Raw genomic sequence first — 25,975 nt, 5'->3', positions numbered from 1 at the left:
TGGCAGATGAGTTTGACTGTGATGTGTGTTGTTGCAGGGTGCCAGGAGATAGCAGATGAGTTTGACTGTGATGTGTGTTGTTGCAGGGTGCCAGGAGATAGCAGATGAGTTTGACTGTGATGTGTGTTGTTGCAGGGTGCCAGGACATAGCAGATGAGTTTGACTGTGATGTGTGTTGTTGCAGGGTGCCAGGAGATAGCAGATGAGTTCCGTTCACAGGAGATCGATGGCCAGGCCCTGCTGCTTCTAAAGGAGGACCACCTCATGAGCACCATGAACATTAAACTGGGACCCGCACTCAAGATCTTCGCACGCATCAACATGCTTAAAGACTCTTAGCCCGGAAGGGTTGTGTGTGTATGTGTGTGTGAAGAGGACTCAAATTCAGGGGTGTGTGTGTGTGTGTGTGTGCGCACATCCGTCCGTCAGTGTATGTGTGTGTATGTGAGCAAGAGAAGGGGAAAGGAAGGTGTCACATTCAAGTGTGTTTTTGTACATGCATGCATGTTGGCGTGTGTGTGTGTGTGTGAGAGAAAGAAAAGGGGAGGAGTCATACTCTGGGGCAGGCCGAGAGACGTGTCACCACAGCACTGATGACTGCCTTACCTGACCTTCTGCACTACCATGTCTCTCACTCACTCCCCTCCTTCGCATCGGCTCCCTGCGATTTACACTCCCACTGAAAACAAAGGTTAATCACCTTGACTGTTAAACACTTCACAGCTAAATAAATAAATAAATAAAATTAAATACTTATCTGCCTTAGAGAACAACATGTCTAGTGCCAAAAGCACTCCGGAGCCATAATCTCTTGTGTTCTCAGGAGTTAATGGTTGGAGGGATGTAAGGGAGTTGGATCAGGAGTGGAGATATTTACATGTGAAGGTGTGGGTACATTCGAATGACTTGCTCCTGAATTGTGATTGTTATTATTGATTTGCAATTTTGCATATATTTTGTATGTACTATTTTGTGTGTGTGTGCGTGTGGGGATGAAAGGCCTGTGTAACTCACTTGTTCATTCAAATTCAAAAGATGAGTTATCTTTTCACAATAATGGTCTCGAGCAAAGCATTTCATCGTGATGAGGCACAGTTGAGGCAGCTTTGTTGTGACATTGATTTTCCTTTCATGTGAAAGTCAATATATTCCCTGTAGATTCAAACTGCTTTGAAGTGACTTTGCTCTCTCCCTCTCTCTCCCAAAGTGATTTACCCAAAATACATCATACCTTATTTATACCTGCGGAGTATTTCACTGACCGTGAGAGACGCAGTTACTCAACGAGCACCGCACCGATGCTCTTTTCACATTGTACCACTTTCAGCGCTTAGAATCATTGCCCCCCCCCCCCCCCAACACATTCTACCTAGAGAGCTAGATCTGGATATAGAGGTTGTGTTCATATTGTGATGGGCTTATTGCCGGAGGGCGAGTATTGTGTGTGTACAGAGCAACTCTTAAAAATAAAAGACTGTTAGACATGAGTCTCTGAGGAACAATATGTCATTTGTTTTTAAGTTATGTTTTCTTTTTATAATAACTTTCATATTTTGAAATATGCAAATGTGTAAATATCATGGTTGGGTGGGTAGGTGCTTTTTATGTTTTTATGAAAATATGATCATATCTATTTGTGTTTTGTGGCTGTGATGGAAGATCAACTGTTTTTGTTTGAGATGATGCTTTGTCAAATGCCTGTATTTATCAAAGAAAGGATTTGTTACATTTTTCAGTGATAAAAAAAAGATTACTGCATAATCTCGTTTTGCTCTATTTATTGTTGTAGTTGGTGGTGTTGTAGTCGCGTCACCACATCTCAAGTGATTGATTGATTGAAAAGTTTATTAACAGATTGCAGAATGGGTACAATACAGTACAGCTCAATACACACAATTGTTAAGGGGATGCAGACCAGAGAAAGACTTTCGTCTTGTTTACATCAGGGTCCTCCATTTTCAATTCACCATAACACATACAGATACAGTACTGCTACATCTAGACATTTATGACATACAAGATTTATAAATACAGTAGTTTGTGATCAAAAAAAATTCTAAAGAGTATATATGAAGAAACTACATTGGGGGGGGGGGGGGGGTAGCTGTACATTGGATTATCGCCTAAACCTTACTTGGTCCCAAGAAGAGGGTCTTGTGTATTATTGGGTTAGGACATTTACTGTACATTGGAGGGGGTTGGTTTCGAATTGCAGTCTCCCGTAGGTGCTCTTTGAAAGTGGGTAGTGATTCACATTCCTTTACAACTTTGGGTAGGGTGTTCCACATTGATGTGGCATAATTGTTTGAGCCGAATCTGGGTTTAATATGATTTGTGGAGCTTCCTCTGGTGTCGTGGTATTCACTGACCTTTGGGAAGTATTTTGACATGTACATGGGTACCGTAGTGGTGTGTAGTGTATCTTGTAGACCAGGCCCATTGCAAGTTGCTGTACTCTGTCGTGCTCCTGAGTCCCCAGTGTCCGAGTCCAAGTCAGAGTCCCCATTACCCTAGTCCTAGTCATCAAGGTTGAGTCCACTCCACTCTGGCAGTCAGAGAGAGCTGATGTTAAAAAAGGTCTACAAATAAAACAGCGGTCACCATTGCAAAGGGAGTTTATTTACTTTGACACTGTAGCCAAACAAATGCCCTAAATATCAATATCGTATGCCAAATAATTGGGGCATGTTACAAACAAATAAAAGTCAAGTATTTAGAGTCGAGTCGAGTCTTGGAAATCAGTCCAGGACTCGGACTCCAGTATTGCAACACTGGGTGGTGGTGTTTGTGAGAGAGACGGAGAGAAAATACACGACCGTTCTTGTGTGTGCTGGCATTCAACTGAACAAACCGACGTCTATTATAAAAACTCAGCAGCATTGGCCTTCTGTGTTACTAGTTTAGCCCCCTCTGGTTGGATTTGGTTACACAAACAAACCAGGAAATGTCCCGTGCTTCACAGATTGTGTTAGGCTATCTTTCCTCACAATGCGCCACAGAGGCTGCTTTCGCTTTATTATATTTTTTACCCACAATTCTATGACATTGCTTATCCAAATAATGGGCACTAGGTTTTTGGAAACAATTCTGGTGCAGCTAGGTTGTGAAATATGTCCAGCGGGGCGGACGCCGGACGGGTGAAAAATACAGGAACGTCACGCGGCACGCCCTCTGTTATGATTTAAGCGTGGACCAAACCATTAAGTCTCTTTAAATCATCGACAAAATAAATGACTTGACGGTTGAAAAACGTCCATATTTTACACCTAAATATTGCATCATGTCACACATAAACATATTCACATTCAGTGCAAAATAGTAGCCTAAACAATTGTAATTATTATGGTATGACTCCCCCACAAGTATAATGGGTTAACCCGTTTTTTAAATTTGAGAGCGCTGTTGTGGACTAGGTGTTTCGTTTGACTGACTGTGCAACCTTACCTTGTACAGTTGTACTTTATATCGACACCTTACAAAACTCATCGACACACATTACAAAGTAGCGGCAGGTTATATGTGCATAGCCTAATTAGCATGTTGTAGATTATAATTTCATTATTTCCCACGAATACCAACATTTGGTAAGTGAGCCTTTAAAATACTTTTATAGGCCTATCTATATGTACTATATACTACTTTAATAATAGGGCTAGGCTATTAAACTATTAACAAACATGTTTAGAGTGCGTATATTGTCAAGTTAGAAAGGATTTATAATATATTGTATCACTATTATATTCAACCATTGCTGTAGTATAAATTATTCATGTCTATTCTGTCATGTTCAGCCTCTTGTTGCAATGCCAAATAACACAGATGAGAATGCTGATGACACGTCATCTGACGTGCCTTGTCTCGAAAAGCTTGACTCTCCGACAGGTAATGGCAATAAGAAAAACATGATATTAATGAAATATTGCTATAAGAGTATATTTGTTCAAATGTTTTAGTTATTGATATACCACCCTCTCTTTACCAGGGAGCCCTCCTAAAACGGCATCATTATCAGACCTGATGGAACTGGAAAGCTGCGTTTCTAATCTCAGCCTGGCTCATGAGATAGTGGTGAACAGAGAATTCTGTTTCAAACCCAACAACCCACCACAAAACAGGCAAGATCAATATCAAAACAACTATCACAATTAATTTATTTTTCTCCAATGCTGTACACAGAATACGAATACGATTTCCAAATTGAGGTATCAACCTTGAAATATGCGACAGCTCAGCTATAGGCCTATATGTAACGGATGGTATCGTGAAGCGCAGTCAAGAAGGGCTGGGGTGAGTAGCGGTGCTATGGGTTAAACTCACTCTCACATCCTCAAAGACAGATAGACACGTTGCGAAGTAGTGAATTCACCTCTTGGTATAGCGGTCTGTGTTGCTGCCTGCGGGGTGGGAGACCGGGGTTCAACTCCCACTCGGGGCATCGAAGTTTGAGGTGACGTTGTCACAACCGTTACAATGGTGCCGATTGACCCGGATGCCTTGGGTGGAGTGGAGTGAGTTTGAGAGGGTAACGGATGGTATCGTGAAGCGCAGTCAAGAAGGGCTGGGGTGAGTAGTGGTGCTATGGGTTAAACTCACTCTCACATCCTCAAAAGACGCATAGACCCGGCACTTAGAAGTGGATTCACCTCTTGGTATAGCGGTCTGTGTTGTTGCCTGCGCCGTGGGAGACCGGGGTTCGACTCCCACTCGGGGCATCGAAGTGCCTTGGGTGGAGTGGAGTGAGTTTGAGAGGGTGAGTGTAATGGATGGTATCGTGAAGCGCAGTCAAGAAGGGCTGGGGTGAGTATCGGTGCTATGGGTTAAACTCACTCTCACATCCTCAAAGACAGATAGACACGTTGCGAAGTAGTGAATTCACCTCTTGGTATAGCGGTCTGTGTTGCTGCCTGCGGGGTGGGAGACCGGGGTTCGACTCCCACTCGGGGCATCGAAGTTTGAGGTGACGTTGTCACAACCGTTACATATATATACTTGTGCACACATTTACATAATGATTGCTGGCCTTGAAGTAAAATGGATTATTATTGTGATTTTCCAACTTAACGACCCTTGGTTATAATACAATGTTATGTGATATAGTCAGGTGTGTTTTTATTTTTTTATTAGCAGTGATCAGGTAACAGTAACACTCACAGTTATTTTTTCAATTACCTCCCCTCCTGTAGCTTGGAAGGCATAGTGACAGATATCGTTCACCGCGCGTTCTGGGACAGTCTCCACCAGCAGCTGACCAGCATCCCTCCAAACTACAGCCATGCTGTCACACTGCTTCAAGAGGTCAAGGCTGTGAGTCAAGACGAACATCACATATTCACCTTTTTAAAAACTCTTTAATGCCTGTAACCTAGTCTAACAAAATGATTAGCCTACATTAAATTAAACTTGATTCAAGGTTAGTTTAGTTTACTCAGTTAATTTGATCAGGGACAGTGCATATCAATCAACAGTTATACATTTATAAATTAATACAAAAAACTACTTGCTAGTTAGTGTTGAGTTATTGACTATCTTATGTTATAACTTATTTCTATCGCTATGTTTTTCTGAGTATGGAATCCCTTGTATTTTTGGAACATCAAGTGATGAATATAAAAGTAATAATAATAATAATGTTTGAGAATGATTTCCCTCAATTGGACACATACACATTGGCCTCACTAATACCCTCAGCCTTGTCAGTATAGGAGCTCCATTTAAACAACTCCACTCAATTTATACAAAGGATGTCAAATTAGGGAGAGTGCAAGTTAAATAAGATAGGTTGTTGTCCCTTGTCTTAACACTGTTATGAATATCATAATCCATTTAATATCTTTAAGTGTCCATATCATTATTTTCAATGTCATCGCTCTATAACTTTGGCATGGGTTTAGTTCAAAAGGCAAGCCTTTTTTATGTTTAAATGTACGTGTGAAATGTCTTTTTTTTACCCTTTCCTGTATAAATAAAGTATAATTAAATGAAAAAATTAAATGTTTTATATATCTTTTTATATATATAATCATTTAAAGTGTTCACTCTGTGTGTGTGTGTGTGTGTGTGTGTGTGTGTGTGTGTGTGTGTGTGTGTGTGTGTGTGTGTGTGTGTGTGTGTGTGTGTGAGAGCAAATAAACCAAACTAAAAGCACATTGCTTTCGTTTGATCAGATACTGCAGTCCCTGCTCCTCCCAGGACACGTGAGGCTGAGGTCTCAGATGGATGAGGTGCTGGACATGGAGCTGATCCAGCAAGAGGTCGACCACGGAGCGCTGGACCTCCACAGGCTGGCAGGGTACATCATCAACACCATGGGCTCCCTGTGTGCCCCCGTACGGGACCCTGAGATCAGGGCACTGAGGGAACTCACCAACCCAGTGGAGCTCCTCAGGTGAGAGAGGGACAATGAATAGCGTCTACATGCACCTGCAATTCTGATATCGTTGGGGATACTCAAGTGTTCTGTCTTTGAGTTGGTGTACTGTATGTAAACGGCATATCCTGTTTATTAAGCTTATACCGACTATCAGAAACCTGAATATGATCTCTACTGATATTAGCTGGGAGACTGAAGCACGTAAACCATTGGGTCTATGCGAGTTTTGTTTCCATGGGAATATTACATTTACTCATAGGCATATGAGCAGTTGGGATATTGAAATGTTTGTGAATGCCATCTATGACCTTAACTGGAATATTAGCTGTTATCTGGAATATTAATGTGTGCATAAATGCATTCGTTACTCTGTATTTAAGGTGACGAGAAACCGATCTATAACTATGAAAATAATTTAAGAATTTATGTTGACTTTCCACACTATAAGACATACAAAATAAATTGTAAAAGAAAAATGATAAATATAAATGATAAAGTGATAAACAGACAATAACAATTAAGAAAACCAGACATAAGAAGGGCAGGGAAAGAGAAAAATAAATAAACCACAAGTATAACTAGAACTTAAAAACACAGACCACTGTAGTCTGTCGAAAGCCTTCAAGGCATCCAAAGATACAAGACGGCTGCTGGCGTTTTACTGTCCCTGCTACACATAAAATTATGTGTAGCAGGCGCCTGAGGTTGTCCATACTGTAGCTAAACGACTGTATGAAGCCGGTTTGGTCACGGTGTACGAGCGATGCCATATGGTTCTGTAGACGATGGGCTAGAACCTTGGCGTATATATTCAGGTCGGCTCTGAGAAGGCTTCAGGGCCGATATTTATTACAATTGCTTGGGTCCTCCTTATCCTTCTTTAGAAGAAGGAAATAAGAGCCATATTGACGTCTCTGGAGAATTCTCCCCACATATGTTTTATTTTATTCTGTCAATTTTATCGTAATTCTATGTCTATTTTTACTGCTGTGAAGTACTTTGGGCTGCAATTCTTGTATTAAAGGTGCTATACAAATAAAGTTTATTATTATTATTATTATTATTATTATTATTATTATTATTATTATTATTATTATTATTATATGTTATTATTCTTATGGTCAAGCTCCACATTTTACATATCGGGCACATCTCGATGATTCAAGTCTTCATGCTCTGGCTTCTGAGAGAAAAAGAGTTGTTTCATGTTCACAAATGTTGACTTGCATCATATTATTTTGTTCTTATTACTTTCATTGCTTTATTATGTTTTTAATCTTATATCTTGCATCACATTATTTTGTTTTTATCAACCTGCCTGTGAAGCCCTTTGGTGCCAGCTGCCGCTGCCTGGAAATGTGCTATATAAATAAAATAAAATTGACTTGACTTGACTTGACTCGACTCGACTCGACTCGACTCGACTCGACTCGACTCGACTCGACTCGACTCGACTCGACTCTTAAATATATCAGGAAGAACATAAATTAATTGTTAACACTGAGTGGTATATCCCTTCAACACATAAAACCATATTTCATTCCAGCTCCTTATCCACATTTTTCTTGTATTACATCACTTATTTTGACCTAAAAGCGCCCCCATGCCTTCACTCGCAGGGAGATCCTTCGTGTCCTGGGGCTGATGAAGACGGATATGGTCAACTTCACTGTCCAGAGCCTCAGGCCCCATCTCCTCCAGCAGGCCGTACAGTATGAGAGAACCAAGTTCCAGCAGATCCTAGACAGGCAGCCAGGTGAGGGCGGGGAGACGATACCAGGTTTAAAAGAACACGCCAACATTTTGGGAAATTAGCTTCTCATGTTTTCCAGAGAGAGACAAGAAGATAGATACCAGTTTCCTCTCTGTGCGTTCAGTAGAAAGCTATCTGGCTGCATGCACAATGAATGGAAGTGGACATGACCGGGTAGCCTTCGGGAGAGGTGTCAGTTGGACAATGCCTAGGCTACCCGGTCATGTCCGCTTCCATTAATTTTGCTAAGCTAGGCTAACATGCAGCCAGATAGCTTTCTACTGAACGCAGAGAGAGGAAACTGGTATCTATCTTCTTGTCTCTCTCTGGAGAAGACGGTAAGCTAATTTCCCAAAATGTTGGCGTGTTCCTTTAAATACGGTATTGAGGCGAATTCATAACTACCTACCTCATACTATAGTCTACCAATATAACTCTGTATGATTGCATGTACAATAGTATATATACATTTATATTAGCTTTTTTAAGACCAAATCCACTAGCGTGTCTTCTTGCAAGTTTTGCCAGTACAATGCTCATACTATTTCTCTTTGGGTTGTATATTAACATACTGTAATGGATTAAGTTATCTGTGCCTCTCTAAGACCCTAAGCCCATAAGACTCAATTCTCTCAAACTTCCACAAACAACCACTTAAAAGAAGGCAGTTTTCCCGACAAATGCTTTCCTGCTGAACAAGACTTGAATGACATGCCTGTGTTTATTATTTTGGATCACTTAAAAAAAGAAAAATCATATGAATATATATATATATATATATATATATATATATATATATATATATATATATATATATATATATATATATTTTTTTTTTTTTTTTTTTTTTTTTTTTTGGATCTTTTCCCCCCTCCTTTTTCCTCCGTTTTCTCCCATCCCAATGTTAGTCGTTATGCCAATTCCCAATCCCCTTCCTGGTCGCTGCGCACCTACCCCCTACAGTCGGTCTGGGAGAGTGGAGGCTATCACATGCTTCCTCCGACACATGTGTAGCCAATCAACCGCTTCTTTTCACCTGGCAGCGCGGACTCTCACTGAGAGGGTGTAACGTGTGGAAGGATCACACTACCCCCCTTAGATACTTTCCTCACTGAGCAGGCGCCCTGACCGAACTGTAGGAGTCGCTGTTTACAATGACCAGGACGCGTCTATGCCTTCTACAACGCTGTTCGGTTTCCGGGTTCCTCTGATTGGCCACTAAGCCCACGTGACCCTACGCTAGCACGCCCCCCTTATCGGCGCCAGTTATCGCTTACGCCGCGCATGAGCCGCGCCAAGCTCCTCAGCCGCTTAACGCAATTTATACAAATGGAAGTATTGATTACGCCGTAACGAATCATTAAAAAAATATACCGTTGAATGAATGAATGAATGAAAACTTTATTTAACAGATTGCAGAATGGGTACAATACAGTACGGCTCAATACACACAATTGTTAAGGGGATGCAGACCAGAGAAAGACTTTCGTCTTGTTTTCATCAGGGTCCCCCATTTTCAATTCATAAAAATGTGTGTGTGTGTGTGTGAGTGAGAGAGAGAGAGAGAGAGAGAGAGAGAGAGAGAGAGAGAGAGAGAGAGAAAAGAGACAGAGCTCACTGTGGTGGAACCAAATCAATAAATTATGCACGTGGACAGATCTTCATGATGTGTCATTCGCAACAGCGTTCACCCTGATGTAAACAAAACAAGTCATTGATAAGCGACGGCCATATTAGACACATAGCCATAATTTAAGATATAGTTTATGCATTCGCAAATATGAGAGCTCTGTCATTGAAGTGGGTGGTGGCACCAACAGCGTTCACCCTGATGTAAAGTAGCGATTTTTATTGGTTTGTCATGACAAACAAATTACATAATCCAACATATGTGTAAAGAAACAACATATTCCAGGGCGGCTACGTGGCGTAGTGGGCAAGGCGCTCGCCACGAATGCGGAGACGCTGGGCTCGCCTGTTCGAGCCCAGCGCTCCACATTGCTTTCAGTTTAGCTGGTCGTTCATACTAATACACATTGGCCGTATTAGGGGGTGGGAAACTGATGGGTGGGGATCGGGCGTTGTGGACAGCGACTCCTACAGGTCGGTTGGTGCGCCTGCGCAGTAGAATCAGGAAGTGTCGGGGGCAGCGTGAGCCTCCCACGCGTTACTCCTCGCCACTGAGAGATCGAGCTGAGCAGGTGAAAAGATGCGACTGCTGTTACCTCAAGTACCGGAGGGGACTTGTGCTATGTATGACTTAGTCCACATTGCAGCCGGCTTGTGGGAGGCAAGAAACAGCGTTCGTGACAGGGGAGGGTTGAATTGGATGATAGGAAATTGGGATGGGAGAAAATATAGAAAAATGGGAGAAAAAGTGGATAAAAAAAAAGAAACAACATATTCCAGTTAACAGTATATTTTTTTAATGATTCGTTACGGCGTAATCAATACTTCCATTTGTATAAATTGCGTTAAGCGGCTGAGGAGGCTGAGGAGCTTGGCGCGGCTCATGCGCATGCGCGGCGTAAGCGATAACTGGCGGCGATAAGGGGGGCGTGCTAGCGTAGGGTCACGTGGGCTTAGTGGCCAATCAGAGGAACCCGGAAACCGAACAGCGTTGTAGAAGGCATAGACGCGACCAGGACCCACCCACCGGCTTTCCCACCCTCTAACACTGCCAATTGTGTTAGTACGACGGCCGGCCAAGCCGGTAGCAACGCAGAGAGCTGGGCTCGATACCAGTATATCCTGCGTTGGTGGCGAGCGCCTTGCGCCACCCGGCCGCCCATATGAATATATTTCTGATAATTCAGTGACATTGCAGTGTTTCTTCACGCTGTCTATGTTGTAGTTCCTGTTTTAATTTAGTTATTTCTTTCTTTCTTTTCTCCCACACGTCTGCAGCATCTCTGGACAACACCACTGCATGGCTGCAGGTGGCAGTAAGAGAGTTGGTATCAGCTGCTACAGGCCAGTGTGATGGAGGTCCAGAGCCCCCCAGCTCTAACCGTGGTCCGGTCAGCCCTGCCGCAGTCCTCAACAGAGCCTACCTCAGTCTGCTACACTGGGACCCACAGGACAACACGTATCCGGAGGTTGGTTGAGGAACTGCACTCATGAATGAATGAATGAATGAATTAATCTTTATTTCGAACATGAATAAAAAAAAAAAAAGGCAAACAATGAAAAATATACATATCACTGTTCGAAAAGGAGTAGGAAGAAGCCTAAGCTTATCATGCCCTACACCCATATCTGCCACTTCCAAGTGGGAACATGAATTATTACTTAAATTATATAATGGAGAATATCCACATTACCAATAATTCTTCATTCTTAACATTGAAAACAAACAACATAAAATAAATAAATATCAGTATCCACAATGTAGTACAAAAGAAAAAGAAAACAACAGCTTAGAATCCAGAAGATTGACAATAGTCACCTCCTCTTTCCTCTTTTTAGTAATTTGCAAATATCATTATTTTATCATTGAACGTATGTTCAAAATTCAGCTGCCAGGGTTCTAACCCGCACCAAACCCTGGCAGCACATCACCCCCATCCTCATCCACCTCCACTGGCTCCCTATCAAATCCCGCATCACCTACAAAACCCTCCTGCTCACCTACAAATCCCTTCACGCCCTGGCACCTCAGTACCTCACTGACCTCCTCCACCCCTACACTCAGTCACGGTCCCTGCGATCCACGGACACTGGTCAGCTCTCCATCCCCTGAACCAGACTACGGACGTTCGGGGACAGAGCTTTCAGTGTGGCAGCTCCCACCCTCTGGAACTCCCTCCCCGCAGAACTCCGCACCGCCCCAACTCTGGACTCATTTTAAAAAACTGCTCAAAACCCACCTCTTCAACTTGGCTTCAACCCCTAACTTTCTCACTCTATATATGTATATGTTGTGTCTGTCCACTATGTTGTTAATTTGTCATCTCCCCCCCCCCCCCCCCCCCTATGTAAAGCGACCTTGGGTCCTCTGAAAGGCGCTATATAAAACGAAGTTATTATTATTATTATTATTATTATTATTATTATTATTATTATTATTATTATTATTATTATTATTATTATTATTATTATTATTTCTTTTTAATAGAGCAATATTTCTGCTTTCCTTCATTTTATCTTCTAGCGGCAGCCCATTCCATACAGTTACTCCATAGGATGATATGCACCTGCTCCTGAGATTGGTGCGAGCATAACGTTTATCAAAATTGCAGTTACCTCTTAAATTATAGTATCATCTCTGTCGTTCATTGTGACAAAATACAGGTCCCTTTTTGCACGATTAGTCGACTAGTCGATCATCTTTGTCGACAAGACTTTTTATAGAGGATTCGTCGTTTTGTTATGCTTAGGCACATCTCTGGTAAAAACACAAGCTTTAAAATGGTCCTTCTGTGTAGGGAAATACAATTGTACAGATTTGTGGATTAAATCAGATAGTTGACAAAATCTTGTGATTTGGATTATGATTTTGAATGACCAACTAAGAATTTATTTAGCTGAGGACAAATCTACATAATACAGAGTCGATGTAATATATAATATAATATATGGCAAAGTATAATTTCATCCAGAAAGCAAAAGGTTAAGTATGTGTAGTTTATTTGGTGACAGTTGTGCTGCCAGACTCCAGTATCACGAGCCCCCCTGACTAAAGTCTACCCATATACTGCGTATGATAGCATGTACAACAGTGCTGTATATACAGCATATATACATTATATATTTATATTCTTCCGCATATATATACATATCCATATCTGTCTGCATATACTGCAATCCTCCTATATACCTACTTATACACCTGCATATATAACCCATATAACTCTGTATGATAGCATGTATAATAATTAGAGCTGGGCCGTTAACGCCGTTAACGTGCTGCGTTAACGCGATACTAGTATCGCACGATAATATAATTAACGCATTAATCTAACGCATTTTACCTTTATTTACCCAGGGTAGGTTCTCTGAGCACAGATGCTCTTTTTCAGGAACGCCCTGCTTCACATTCACACAGTTCCATTCACACCTGGGAGCTGCCCAGTACAACCACAGTTGACACCATTGGCCACTGAGCAACTCCACTGGAGCAGTTGATTTGCATTGGCAGGGTTTGGCCCTGTCTGGCACCCAACGGAAAAAATATTATAGGCACTATAAGTAGACACCGCTACATAAAACAAGCTGGTCTGCCTGAGTGACTGGTGGAATAAGGAGAAATAGAGATTGGACTGATTGAGTCAAGCCATGTCACATAGTTCAAGTTTGAAATGCTTCTTTCTGTTTTGCTCCTGAGAGTGTGCTAGATACTGTACTGTACTGGTAATATTATTTATTTGTGTTAACTTCTGAATAAAACAACTTATTAAACACAAGTACAGCTTATTGAACATTATTTTGATATTTCATTACCAATTATCATAGCAAAACAGCTTTTTCAAACAGTCTGTAATGCATTTTGGAAACGGGAGATGGGCTCATAGTGTAATGGGCCACCTGGCCTGAGAAACATAAGGAGGAAAGAAAAAGTAAGGACTTACTTCTGGTCATTATTTGGGTAGAACACACATATTTTGAATGCCTTCGGCAGGTTTTTTCTTTTTTTTAGCCATTTTAATCTAGATTAATGTAGATTAAATCCAGGATTGCAGATAGATTAATCTAGATTAAAAAAAATTATGCCCACCTCTAATAATACATGCTGTATATACCGTATATATATTCTTACTGTATATATATCTATCCACCTGTCTGTACATACCTGCACATAATCATTTTACATATCTGCAGATACTATATCTATATGGATACAAAGAATAATAAACTCGCCAAAATTGCCTATCAGTCTTCCCCAAAACAAGGTTAACTTCAAAGTCTCCCCTTACCGCAGGGCCATTGGGGAGTCTCTCCAGAGAGTCTCTCTCAACTGCCAACAACCAACACTCCTCTTTTAGAAACACCTCTCCCCAGTCTGATCAGAGTTGCATGAATGTTGTTTTGTTATTACAAACAGGTGCATCGGTATCAATAGTGAGAGCGGACAGAGATGACTCCTCCGCCTCTGGCACACAAGGCCCACTGGCCTTGATAACACATTGTCCATCCGCATCCATTGGTCATGTGACTTTGTACCAGTCCCCTCCGGTTTCCCGCTCTCTTGGTCCACAATGACCTTGAACAGGGTCCTTTTTCTCATCCTCAGCTCCTTCCATTTTTTAAGTGTTCTTTTTCTTTTTCATCTTTCTAGATATATCTTTGGCCACCATGGGGCCTCAGAGTCCACAGAACGCTGACCACCCTTGACACAAATAAACGAACAGCCCCAAGAGAGGATCCTGTGTTGCGCTGGGCTACAGTGCCCTCAATGACTCAATTAAAGCAGCGGTTCTCAAAGTGGGGTACAGGGACCCCCAGGGGCCCTTGAGGGGGTTCCAGGGGGTCCCCGGACATCTCTCGTCAGCCTACAGTATACAGTTATGGAGGTTACCATTATCATATGTAACAACAAATTTCAGAATCATATCAGATGGGGGGGGCGGGGGGTCTTTGGCCAATTACATATTAATCTGGGGGTTGTTTGAGAATTAAAGGTTATTAAATTAAAGGAACAGATTAGGCCCAAGTGTATTTCCTGTCAGCTAATGTGTTTAGCAAACACTGCAATAGGTAATAGAATGTTTAGAATGTTTATGTTGTCAAGTTAGAAAAGGTCTACACACCATAGACGGTTTCAACCCCACAAATAAACATTCCAGAATGGACTACATTTGTTCTCCTGTCAGCTATTGATATTCGCAAACGCTGCAACCAGAAAGGAAGTTGGGTCCATGCAGTTCCTTAGCAACGTGATTCCACTGAAACTGTCCATATAACATAATGAGCATTAAACAAGCAGTGAATGTATATCTTTTCCCATCCTTTCATCTACAGACCGTTCTGATGGACCAAGCGCGCTTGAAAGTGCTGGGCCAGAGAGTCTGCGCGCTGGTCCTGGAGGCGTCGGTGCTTCTGCTGACCAGCGCTCAGTGTGGGGGCGCTCTTTTCTCCCTGCAAGGGTTTGTAGGTAAACTCAAGCAGACCATCTCTGCCCTGCTGGAGGGCAGTCACACCAGGTAAGAGGGAACACGTGGGTTAAGTGTGAACACAGGCTGGCACCAGGCAGTGGGCTCAGGTAATGTATGAGAGAGAGAGAGACCCACTTGTGGTGGCATGTTTTTCCCACCACGCCTTAGTTGGTGGATTTGGACTCATGCCCCACCCTTAAAATAGTGATGAAAACATCATTTCTGTGATATAGATTTTTTTAGGGCATGGGGAAAAAATATCACAATGGGGTCACAGCTGCCACAGAGCATGTCTGAGTAGATCCAGCTAATCTAATTCTTTCCAGTCAATAGAAACCCTACCCTGGTTAGGCGATAAATGCAGAGGAACCCTTTCTCCTCTTGTTTTCCGAGGCTTATCTACACTCTGTCTCACCTGGAATGCAAAGTAGTCCATACTGGCTTTTTCTTACTACTTAAATAGTCCCTTTGGATGTTAAAGATACTATTTTTCTATCTCAATGGGTCTCATTCACCAACGGACTTAAGACAAAAAAGGGCCACTTGAGAAATGTTCAGGCCGATTTTAGGATTCCCCCACCATCCCTTGTCTTGGATTCGGCCATAACTAAGAGCAGGATTTAGAAGCACTGAAGAGCAGTCTTAACTTGACAGACTGGTGTGCTCCGTGTTCTTAAGGGCTTTATTTGGGAGGAATCATAGTGATTCCTTCATGTCAACTCTACAGGCTTCCTTGGAATTAATGAATCATAATTTAAATAAATATGACAATATTTGTACGAAAAAAAATTACGCATTTGATGTCGGAATAATAAATAATAGCACTACACAAACACTGCAAATTACTTTGAATAAATAAATAAATAAGATAAATGTTGTTATTATTCATTGTTGTTCTTATTTATAGTTTTAGTTCTGCTCATCTTAGAATAGAATAGAATAGAATAGAATAGAATAGAATAGAATAGAATAGAATAGACTTTTAATTGTCATTGCACAGTATACAACGAAATTTCAGGGGAGCTCCCACAGACCGCAGTACATAATACATACATGAACACATAACACATAACACTGTACATAACAGAATATTTTAAATAATAAAGTGCATAATGGGTGGTAATCAGAGATTATCAAGTGCAGTGGTAAGTGCATGGTGCACGTGAGGGGACAGTCAATGAGTGTTTAACAGTCTAACTGCTTGGGGGAAAAAGCTGTTCTTAAATCGTGTACTCTTAGCATGTATTGACCGGTATCTCCTCCCTGAGGGAAGGAGCTGAAAGAGGTGATGTGCTGGGTGCGACTGGTCCTTGATGATACATTTGGAGCGGTGGAGGCAGCGGGAGGTGAAGACGGAGGTGATGTTTGGTAGAGGAGTCCCGATGATCCTGCCTGCCGCCTTCACCACCCTCTGTAGAGCCTCTTGCTCTGCCTTTGTGCAGCTGGAGAACCACACAGACACACCGTAGGTCAGCACACTCTCAACCGCACAATGGTAAAAGTTGACAAGGAGATTTCGTGGCAGGCCAGCCTGCTTCAGCTTCCTTAGGTATGAGGTTGCGTGTGACAAATAAAACCTTGACCTTGCAGGTGGACTTGAACAGCAATCATGTACATTGAACCCTGCCATCCAATTAACAGTGAGAAATCGCGCTATTTAAATGGTCAACTGTGCACCCTAGGCTTACACAATCCAGGTGAACACGGCATTCTATGGCATTGAAATGACAGTGGATAAATAAATAATAACTAAAGCTAATCGCATGGATATATCTATAGCGGAATAGACTGTATTAAAGGTCCCGTGCATTATAAATGGCTTTTTCCAGTGTTTAGCATTATTTCCTAGCAATTGGGGATTATATCAATGTGGTCTGTGTCGTTAATTATCATATTGACTCATCAGTCTAGTCTCGAGTTCACGAGATCTTCCCTCACTCAACTAAGCTGTTCTGATTTGACGGTATTGCTGACGTGAATATAGCACTGATTTGCAGTAACGCCCCCTCTATGGTTGTAGCGCATAGTGTAACCCGACACTTCCTCAAACGGGTTTTGACTGCGAGGCACAGAACGAGCGAGAGAGAGGGAGAGAGAGAGAGAGAGTTGGACCCGTCTTCTCTCACACACAAACGGAGCATTTACACAGGTTGTGTGTAAATGCTCCGTGTATCCCTCTCTCTATCTCCCTCTCTCCCTCTCTATCTCTCTCTCTCCCTCGCAGTCGGGAGCACTAGCATATCACTGTAATATCTTTGCCCATGCTCCCACGCACACGCCCGTATTCCGATCCGTACAATAATAATCACAGAGGTATATATTGTCATTTGAAACAAGTTACCAATGCAGTGTCCCATGAGATTATGCCCCCGCGGCGAAATTAATTAGTATCCCCCTCAATCTCTCTCTATCTCTCTCTGTGCCGGTCGCAGACTGTGTGGATGACTGTCACTCAAAGTGCTTATGGGCGGAGCCAGGCCAACACAGCCTGAAATCCAAAGGGAGAAAAATTATGCTTTTGACTACTTGATTAGAAATATAAAACAATGAATTTTTTTGAAAAAAAACCATACAGATGTGTTCAATAGACTCACAGGAATTGTGAAAAGTTGCCCAAATAGTGCAAGGAATAGCAATGCACGTCCCCTTTAAAGGTGACATGCATTATAAATGTCATTTTTCAGTCTCTAGCATTGTATTATAGTAATAGGAGTTAGTATCAATGTGTTTTAGTGTCTAAATACCATATTGGCGGATTGCTCTGATTCAGCTCAGAGTCAGACCATTTCCTGCTCCAGTAAATTAGGCCATCCTGATTTGAAGGCCTGAGTGACGTCACTCAGGCTCTGGGTAGCGGACAGTGATGTGATTGGCTCTGTGGTTGTAACTAATGCCCGCCCACAATCTACCTAGACTGACTACACAGCGAGTGGAAACCACTTCCTCATACTGCGGCAGAGTGAAACCCACCTCTGCATGCACTCTGGAGGGAGAGAGAGATAGAGAGCATTCGGGAGCACTTGGGGGGGGGGGGACCTGCCGCGCGGCACACCCCCCCGAACGGGAGAGGGAGAGAGTGAAAGAAAGAAAAAAAGAAAGGAAGAGAGAGGGAGGGAGGGAGAGAGGGGGCCTTATCAATAACAGCCTGTCTTTTTTTTCTTCTCTCTCTCTCTCTCTCTCTCTCTCTCTCTCTTTCTCTCTCTCTCTCTAACTCTCTCTCTCCCCCCCCCCCCTCTCTCTCTCTATCTCTCTCTGTCTACCAGTCGCAGACTGTGTGGACTGACTGTCACTCAAAGTGCTTATGGGCGGAGCCAGGCCATAACAGCCTTAAATCCTGAGGATGAAAAATGATGGTTTTGAGTACTTGATTAGAAATATAAAACAATGCACTTACAGATGTCTTCAATAGACTCACAGGAATTGTGTAAAGTTGCCCATATAGTGCTAGGAATAGCAATGCATGTCCCCTTTAAGAAACATGTCAAAAAAGTGAAACGCACAATTTCAATGATGCTGCAAAAACGTATTTTCATTGCATGATATTTTCACATATTGAATACTGCTTCACAAACTGGTAATTTGCTGGTGTCACTGTCATGAAACACATCGAACAGCTTTATCATAGAGCCATCAAGGTATTTGCCAGGAAACCATTGGCATACCACCATTGCAATATTTTGAAACAATATAGCTTTTTGAGCTTTGAAAATGTCAAAGTCTTAAAAAGCTCTTGTTTCATCTACAAATGCATACATGGACTAGCTCCCCCTCCTGTACAGGAATTCATCTACAAAAAAAGAAACACTGGACTCTGCACCAGGTCAGACACCAGAGGTGACTGCATGGTCCAACGTAGACTGACCACGTTTGGCCAAAACGTCCTGTCCATAAAAAGCAGTCAAACATGGAACAGTCTCACCATTTCCATAAGGGAAAGCCCCACCCTTGCTTATTTTAGAGGGCAACAAAAAAAATGGCTGAAGTCCAACCAGTCATGTGAACACATGTGACATGCTGTTATGTATTTGTACATTTTTTTACTGTTTTTATGTGTCCTGTTTTTATGTATTTGTACATTTCTTACTGTTTCTATGAGTCCTGTTTTTATGTTTGGGGACAACGGATGGAAATTAGCCTCGTGCTAAATCCGGCAATTTTTACACTCCAGTGTTCATTAATTTTGCATTGTCCCGTCCAAATAAACAAAAAAATAAAAATAAAGAATCCGGGTGTAATTGTCGCAGAGTTTGTCTTAGGCGGTTCCAAGATGGTTGCCCTAAGAGAAATCTTTTGGCAATGTTGGTGAATGAGACCCAATGTCTTTTAGAGAAATACATTATATAAACCTTGTATGAGTGGATTTTATTGCTGGGCGTTATGCCCAAAATATCATATCACAATAATATACAATAATAATATTATGTTTCTGACTTTTGACAGTATAATGGTATTTGATATTGGTATAGTTTTCCAGTACAAATTACAATGTGATATGACGTCCTTTTTATGTCTTTATCTTGTAATACAATTGTCATGATCCTATTGAATTCAAAATGGGCTATTTTCTTAAACTTTTTAATACTGCAGCAAGGAATCCTTTTTTTTATATAAACTTAAACATATACAGTATGTATATATCTTTTACGATTGGTATAGTATATATTGTGGACGATGGTATAGTACAAATCCTTTCTTAGACAGAATACTTTCATATTCTGTATACCTTCCAGCCCTAGTGGATTGCACCAAGAAGTTTGAATCTAATCTGAAATTAGTTGTAATCATAGATGAGTAAATCTAGGTTTAATATTAACCAGAGCCATATATGAGAAATATATCAACAAAAATGTTATAATTTAGTGTTTTTTAACTGGATCTTGTAAACAATAGGAACAGTAATATCATGCTTTCTCAGTGTTTTATCTACTCTACCACTGCACAGAAATGAGGCGTTTTCTTTTGAAAGTGGTTACCAATGGTTTAGTAAATCTTAAGTTTAAGGATTTACAATATTAAACCCAGTTTAAACATAGTTAAAATAAGATAGTGATGGTGATTAGTGAGATAGTGATTACTCAATAAATCTAATTCTAGAGTTCTAGAAAGACTCCTCAGATCTCTTTATTTTTGCAGTTCCTGTGAATGGATGGATTCAACGGCCAAGACGTTGTGACCAAGATGTTTATAATAGACCTATAATAGCTATACTTTGACTAACCATCTTCTCTGATGCTACAGGGACTTTGACCTGAAGGGGGTGCTGCTGGGACTTGGAGAGCAAGTGCTGGTGCAAGTGCAGGAGGCTTCCCAGGGAGGACCACCTCTGTCTCAGGGCGTCCAGGATCAGCTGAAGGGACAGATCTCCAACCTCTGGAGGGACGATAACCCCATCCGCACGCTCATAGGTAAGCCGTCTAGTAATTGTGGCCAGTCCAAACATCACAACTAATTCTCATTAGCTCATTAGCTCTCACTAGCTCATTATTATAATGTTTTCCAACTTGATCATGATAATTAAGTAAGGGATAATCCACAAATAGGTGTGCCTTAAAGCCGTTGTAACGCACACCCACTTCTACCATGGTCACTTGCCAACAATATAAAATAAAAGCATTCCTCACAGTATAGATTACAACCAAGCCGGTTAGTCACAGTATAAATTACAACCAAGCCGGTTAGTCACAGTATAAATTACAACCAAGCCAGTTAGTCACTGTATAAATTACAACCAAGCCAGTTAGTTACAGTATAAATTACAACCAAGCCAGTTAGTCAAAGTATAAATTACAACCAAGCCGGTTAGTCACAGTATAAATTACAACCAAGCCGGTTAGTCACAGTATAAATTACAACCAAGCCGGTTAGTCACAGTATAAATTACAACCAAGCCGGTTAGTCACAGTATAAATGACAACCAAGCCGGTTAGTCACAGTATAAATTACAACCAAGCCAGTTAGTCACTGTATAAATTACAACCAAGCCAGTTAGTTACAGTATAAATTACAACCAAGCCAGTTAGTCAAAGTATAAATTACAACCAAGCCGGTTAGTCACAGTATAAATTACAACCAAGCCGGTTAGTCACAGTATAAATTACAACCAAGCCGGTTAGTCACAGTATAAATTACAACCAAGCCGGTTAGTCACTGTATAAATTACAACCAAGCCGGTTAGTCACAGTATAAATTACAACCAAGCCGGTTAGTCACTGTATAAATTACAACCAAGCCGGTTAGTCACTGTATAAATTACAACCAAGCCGGTTAATCACAGTATAAATTACAACCAAGCCGGTTAGTCACAGTATAAATTACATTGCTTGGTTTCTTTCTTTACTTCTCCATTTCTTCTTCCTCTGCTGCTTCCGATTCCTCAAAATTGTTGTATTCTCCAAATAGATTGAAATAAAATGTAAAAATCAGCCATTGGTGTGTTTTCCTTCCCCGTTGTTAGGCCAGCTGTGTTTCACCGCAGTTGATAACAAGTAAAGCTTTGACAGCTGTGCTCTTTAATGTTGCTATGGTTACAGGACGGGTAGCGGATGAATTAGAGCAGTGATTAAACCTGAGCCGAACTATGCATGCATTAAACCATTTTAACACACACCTGCCGGCCAATCACGAAAGAGTATTCACCCAGACCATGGTATAACTTACAATAATGACTTGTGAACTTAATTTTGTGTCATGAAGTGAGTTTGTGTCTCTGTGTCTTTGTTGGTTTTGTTATAGTTATGAAATCTCTCTCAAGTAACAGTAAGAAGCATTTTGTATGAAAATATTCTGTACTTCTGTATGACAACTATTAAAGAAACTCTCTCTCTCTCTCTCTCTCTCTCTCTCTCTCTCTCTCTCTCTCTCTCTCTCTCCCTCTCTCTCTCCCTCCCTCCCCCTCCCTCTATCACACATATAGGAGACAGAGTACAGAGCTACCTACACGCCACGCTAGAGGCTGGCCCTACTAAAAGGAGCCCAGTCCCGGCTGCTGCTGTCAGGCTGCAGAGTGTTGAGCTGACTGAGCTGGGAACGGCCTTTGGGCAAATCGTCCATTTCAACCGTGCCGTCTTTGGCCCGTTCTATGCCAGCATCCTTAAGAGGCTGCTGTTCCCACCGGGAGAGCCAGACGCAGGGGAGGACTCACGCTAGGCCACACCCAACCTACAGGGCCACTGGTCACCTGTGCAGGACAATCAGATGAACAATTTCTGGAAAATCTCACCGGTTACCTTTATAAGCTCATATTTTAAATAATGACAGATTTTGGAATGTGGATTCTATTTAATTTTTTTATTGTATCACGTACATACAATACTTAAAGGAAAACTTCACTCAAAAATTATATTTCTTTGTATAAATTACTCGCCTGTGATTCCTGATGAAAATGGTTTTCACTCCAAAAATGGTGTAAATTTCAATCAAGTTGAATGGAGATTCTTTTTAACAACAGCAAAATAAATTACTTTCACTCTACTTGTGCAATATAATGCAAGTCTCAAAACAGTACTTCCCAAACACATGTTTTTTTCACTAAAATATTGCCAAACAATTTCCAGAAATTCCTCTCATTACTTCAAACTCATTAGTTTGAAGCCTCCTTGTGCTATGACTGAGCGGAACTCCTGGCCAATGACGAGCCAGATGCGGGTTTTCAATCAAATGCACAATGATGCTTCAAATACACAAGTCTTCCAAGGCACCCGACATGGTTTTGCATGACAGAAATGGTATATTTAGTTTAGTGAACATACAGTACATGTGCTTGGGAAGCACTGAGCATACGATGATACCTGAAACATAGATTATGGTGCAGAGAGTAAATGGACATTTTGACATTGTTTTGCTGTTGTTAAAAATAAACTCCATTCAACTTTATTGTATCAGAAATGGATACCAATGTTTGGAGTCTCCATTCACCTTGAAGACATGCAAAACGTGAAGTATTCCTTTAAGTATAATAAAGGGAAGTTCAGTGGTTTGAAATCATACCCAAACCTTAAAGCGGAGTACTAAGCTATTATTTGTTATTCTTATGGTCTAGGACAGTCCAATCCACTTCCTCTGGTAGTGAGAAATTATAGAACTAAGGTAGCGGCCACACTGATGAGATAAAACAGATGGAACGTATAGCTGTCCGTTGGTTTGTTTTTAATTGGAACCTAGCTAACATAATTGTGTGTTTGCAGAAACAATCATCAGTCCATCAGTTCCAAAAGTTAATCCCCTGAACCTTTATTTCCGTAAAAAAGGATATAAATCTAGATTTTGTGAAATGTCAAACCTGAAAGTCCATTGACTGTCCCCAATGAAAGCACAAAGTAGATAATTGGGGCTATTGGTGTAGTATAGTATAACATAGTATAGTAGTATAACATAGTATAGTATAACAGTATAACATAGTAAAGTACAACAGTATAGCATAGTATAGTATAGCCTAGCAGAGTTTTAGCATTTATTTCAAGCTCTAAAATCTCCCCTGCTTGTTTTGGGGTATGATGTCACACCACTGTCTGACAGCTTGTTTTGGGGTATGATGTCACACCACTGGGGTATGATGTCACACCACTGTCTGACAGCTTGTTTTGGGGTATGATGTCACACCACTGTCTGACAGCTTGTTTTGGGGTATGATGTCACACCACTGTCTGACAGCTTGTTTTGGGGTATGATGTCACACTACTGGGGGTATGATGTCACACCACTGTCTGACAGCAGCTTCACAGCCTGGGGAGATAATGTAGCTGTCTGGTAAATGAAAACCTCATAACCTTTTTTCTTTTTGCCAGTAGAGACTTTTAGGCTTTGAGTAGTTTATTTCAAGATTGTAACACCCTGGGTGGCGCAGCGGACATTGCGCTCGTCACCAACGCAAGAGACACCGGGTTCGAATCCGGCTGTCGGCTTTGCCTCCGGCTTGGGCCGGCCGTCATACTAACTCAATTGGCAGAGTTAGCGGGTGGGAAGTCGAAGGGTGGTAGTCTGGTTGTTGTGAACAGCGACTCCTACAGGTCGGTTGGGGCGCCTGTACAGCAAAGTCAGGAAAATGGCGGGGGCAGTGTGACTCCTTGCCAAATGAGAGTCCGCGCTGGCAGGTGAAAAGATGTGACAGGCTGCCTCCACATGTATCGGAGGGGACATGTGATGCAAGGCTTCTATCCTCCCTACAACCGGCCAGTGGGGGGAATATGCGAGCAACGATCAGGACAGGGGAGGGAGAATTGGCACGAGAGGTAAATTGGGATGGGGAGAAAAATCACAGAAAAAGGAGGAGAAAAAAGTAGATATAAAAAAAATATATTGTAACGCCCATGAGGCCCATTCAAAATACTGTCTATAATTACAAAACTACATGTGCTAATTGGAAAACGAGAATTGTTTTCTTAGCTTCCAACAAGCGTTGTTTGCTTTTGAAGATATGAGGTTTTCATCCGACAGTGGAATACTGGATCTGTCAGCTGGGACTTTGAGGTCACACTCTGAAAGATCTTCCTCAGGAACAACATACAGTACAGGCTACTACCAAAGGAAAATAAGCAACCAACAATTATGTAAATAAAACTTATATTAGATTGTGTACTCTTAGATTTTACCACAACGGTTTATTTTTTTATTTTCTCTTTTTTGTGATGGAGATGTGTGTGTGTGTGTGTGAGAGAGATTGACAAAAGATTGGCATGTAATACTTCAAGCACTTACCAAAGATAGTGTGCACTTTTGAACATGAACCAAATATACTGTATATCTTGATGTTAAGCAACTGTAATATTAATAACTTCAAGCGAATGATAAACAAGTGAAAAGAGGGATATTTTTTTCCATTGTATTATTTAATTTCATTTATATATTGCTTTGAAATTTGAAACAGTATCACATTATCATTGACAAACCATACTCTGTCCACAAACATGGGCAAAGCATTGTATGCTGGTACAGTTTTTTTTTCTTCTTCTCTACATTTCTTGTACATTTCTTTTGACCCTTAATAATAACAGTAACAATATCTCCAATAGACCTGAATCAATAGCTCATTAACGGTCTCTATCATTAATGCTCTACTGTGTTCTATACATTACAGTACCTACATCGACAAGATTTTAAACAGTCACAGTGAGGCCAAGAAATAAGATCTGACCTTTCTGACTGACCTTTTCTCAAGACAGGAGTGACAGACGCCCCCCCCCCCCCCCCCATCCACGAGGTGTTACGGTTAAACAGGTTGCCTTCTCTCTTTGTGTCGGGATTCAGGGGGCTGTGTGGGGAGGTTGAGGTGCTAACCTGTATATAGAAGTGATCTAATTGGCAAACTAGCTCTGTTTTGGCCCCCCTGTGCTTTTTTACAATGCTTATCTCTCTCTCTCTTTTTCCATTAACTCTAAGCCCTCTCCGCATTTGGAGATACGCAAACCCACTCACATCGGCCACTCCCCTTCGCCTCACAGCTTGGTGTCCGGGAACTTGAACGCAGGAGTGAGCTACACAAGGAAAACACTGATGTTAAAAGAGCGGATCATGCACAGCCATATCATCATGCCACCATAACTAGTGTTTGCCTTAAATAGCTCTCTGCTCATTAAAATTGTAAGGCTTTCTTTTTTATATAAGTATATATATATATATTATGCATCCATACTAGAGCAGGTTGAATGTGTCTTGGCGACATCCACACAAATGGAGAAGAACATACATTACTAAGTGCTTGAGAGATGGCAATGACAGGTATACGTGGGATGGATGGGATGGTGAAACATAAAAAAAGAAAAA

At 41.4% G+C, this 25,975-nt stretch overlaps 2 protein-coding genes across 5 annotated transcripts in view; both read left to right on the top strand.

The window, feature by feature from the left end:
- The window catches only part of phc2b (polyhomeotic homolog 2b), a 139,675-nt gene extending 137,932 nt beyond the window's left edge, over positions 1–1,743 (top strand). For all 4 annotated transcript variants that reach the window (XM_084316189.1, XM_084316188.1, XM_084316187.1 and 1 more), the window contains one exon: positions 185–1,743. In XM_084316189.1, coding sequence (XP_084172315.1) covers positions 185–339 — 155 coding nt within the window. In that variant the 3' untranslated portion in view covers positions 340–1,743. The remainder of the gene's footprint in view (positions 1–184) is intronic.
- A 1,697-nt stretch (positions 1,744–3,440) lies between these two features.
- LOC311230294 (T-complex protein 11-like protein 2) lies at positions 3,441–25,013 on the top strand. The gene is made up of 10 exons (XM_084316520.1): positions 3,441–3,584; positions 3,792–3,882; positions 3,983–4,115; positions 5,184–5,304; positions 6,165–6,385; positions 7,990–8,126; positions 11,031–11,221; positions 15,084–15,265; positions 20,456–20,622; positions 22,131–25,013. The coding sequence occupies exons 2-10, from the start codon at positions 3,804–3,806 to the stop codon at positions 22,361–22,363; spliced, it is 1,464 nt and encodes a 487-aa protein (XP_084172646.1). The 5' UTR covers positions 3,441–3,584; positions 3,792–3,803; the 3' UTR covers positions 22,364–25,013.
- The last annotated feature ends 962 nt before the right edge of the window (positions 25,014–25,975 follow it).

Source organism: Notolepis coatsorum (assembly GCF_963971535.1).
Source record: "Notolepis coatsorum genome assembly, chromosome: 6".
NCBI lineage: Eukaryota > Metazoa > Chordata > Actinopteri > Aulopiformes > Paralepididae > Notolepis > Notolepis coatsorum.
This window is presented reverse-complemented; position numbering and strand designations above follow the sequence as displayed.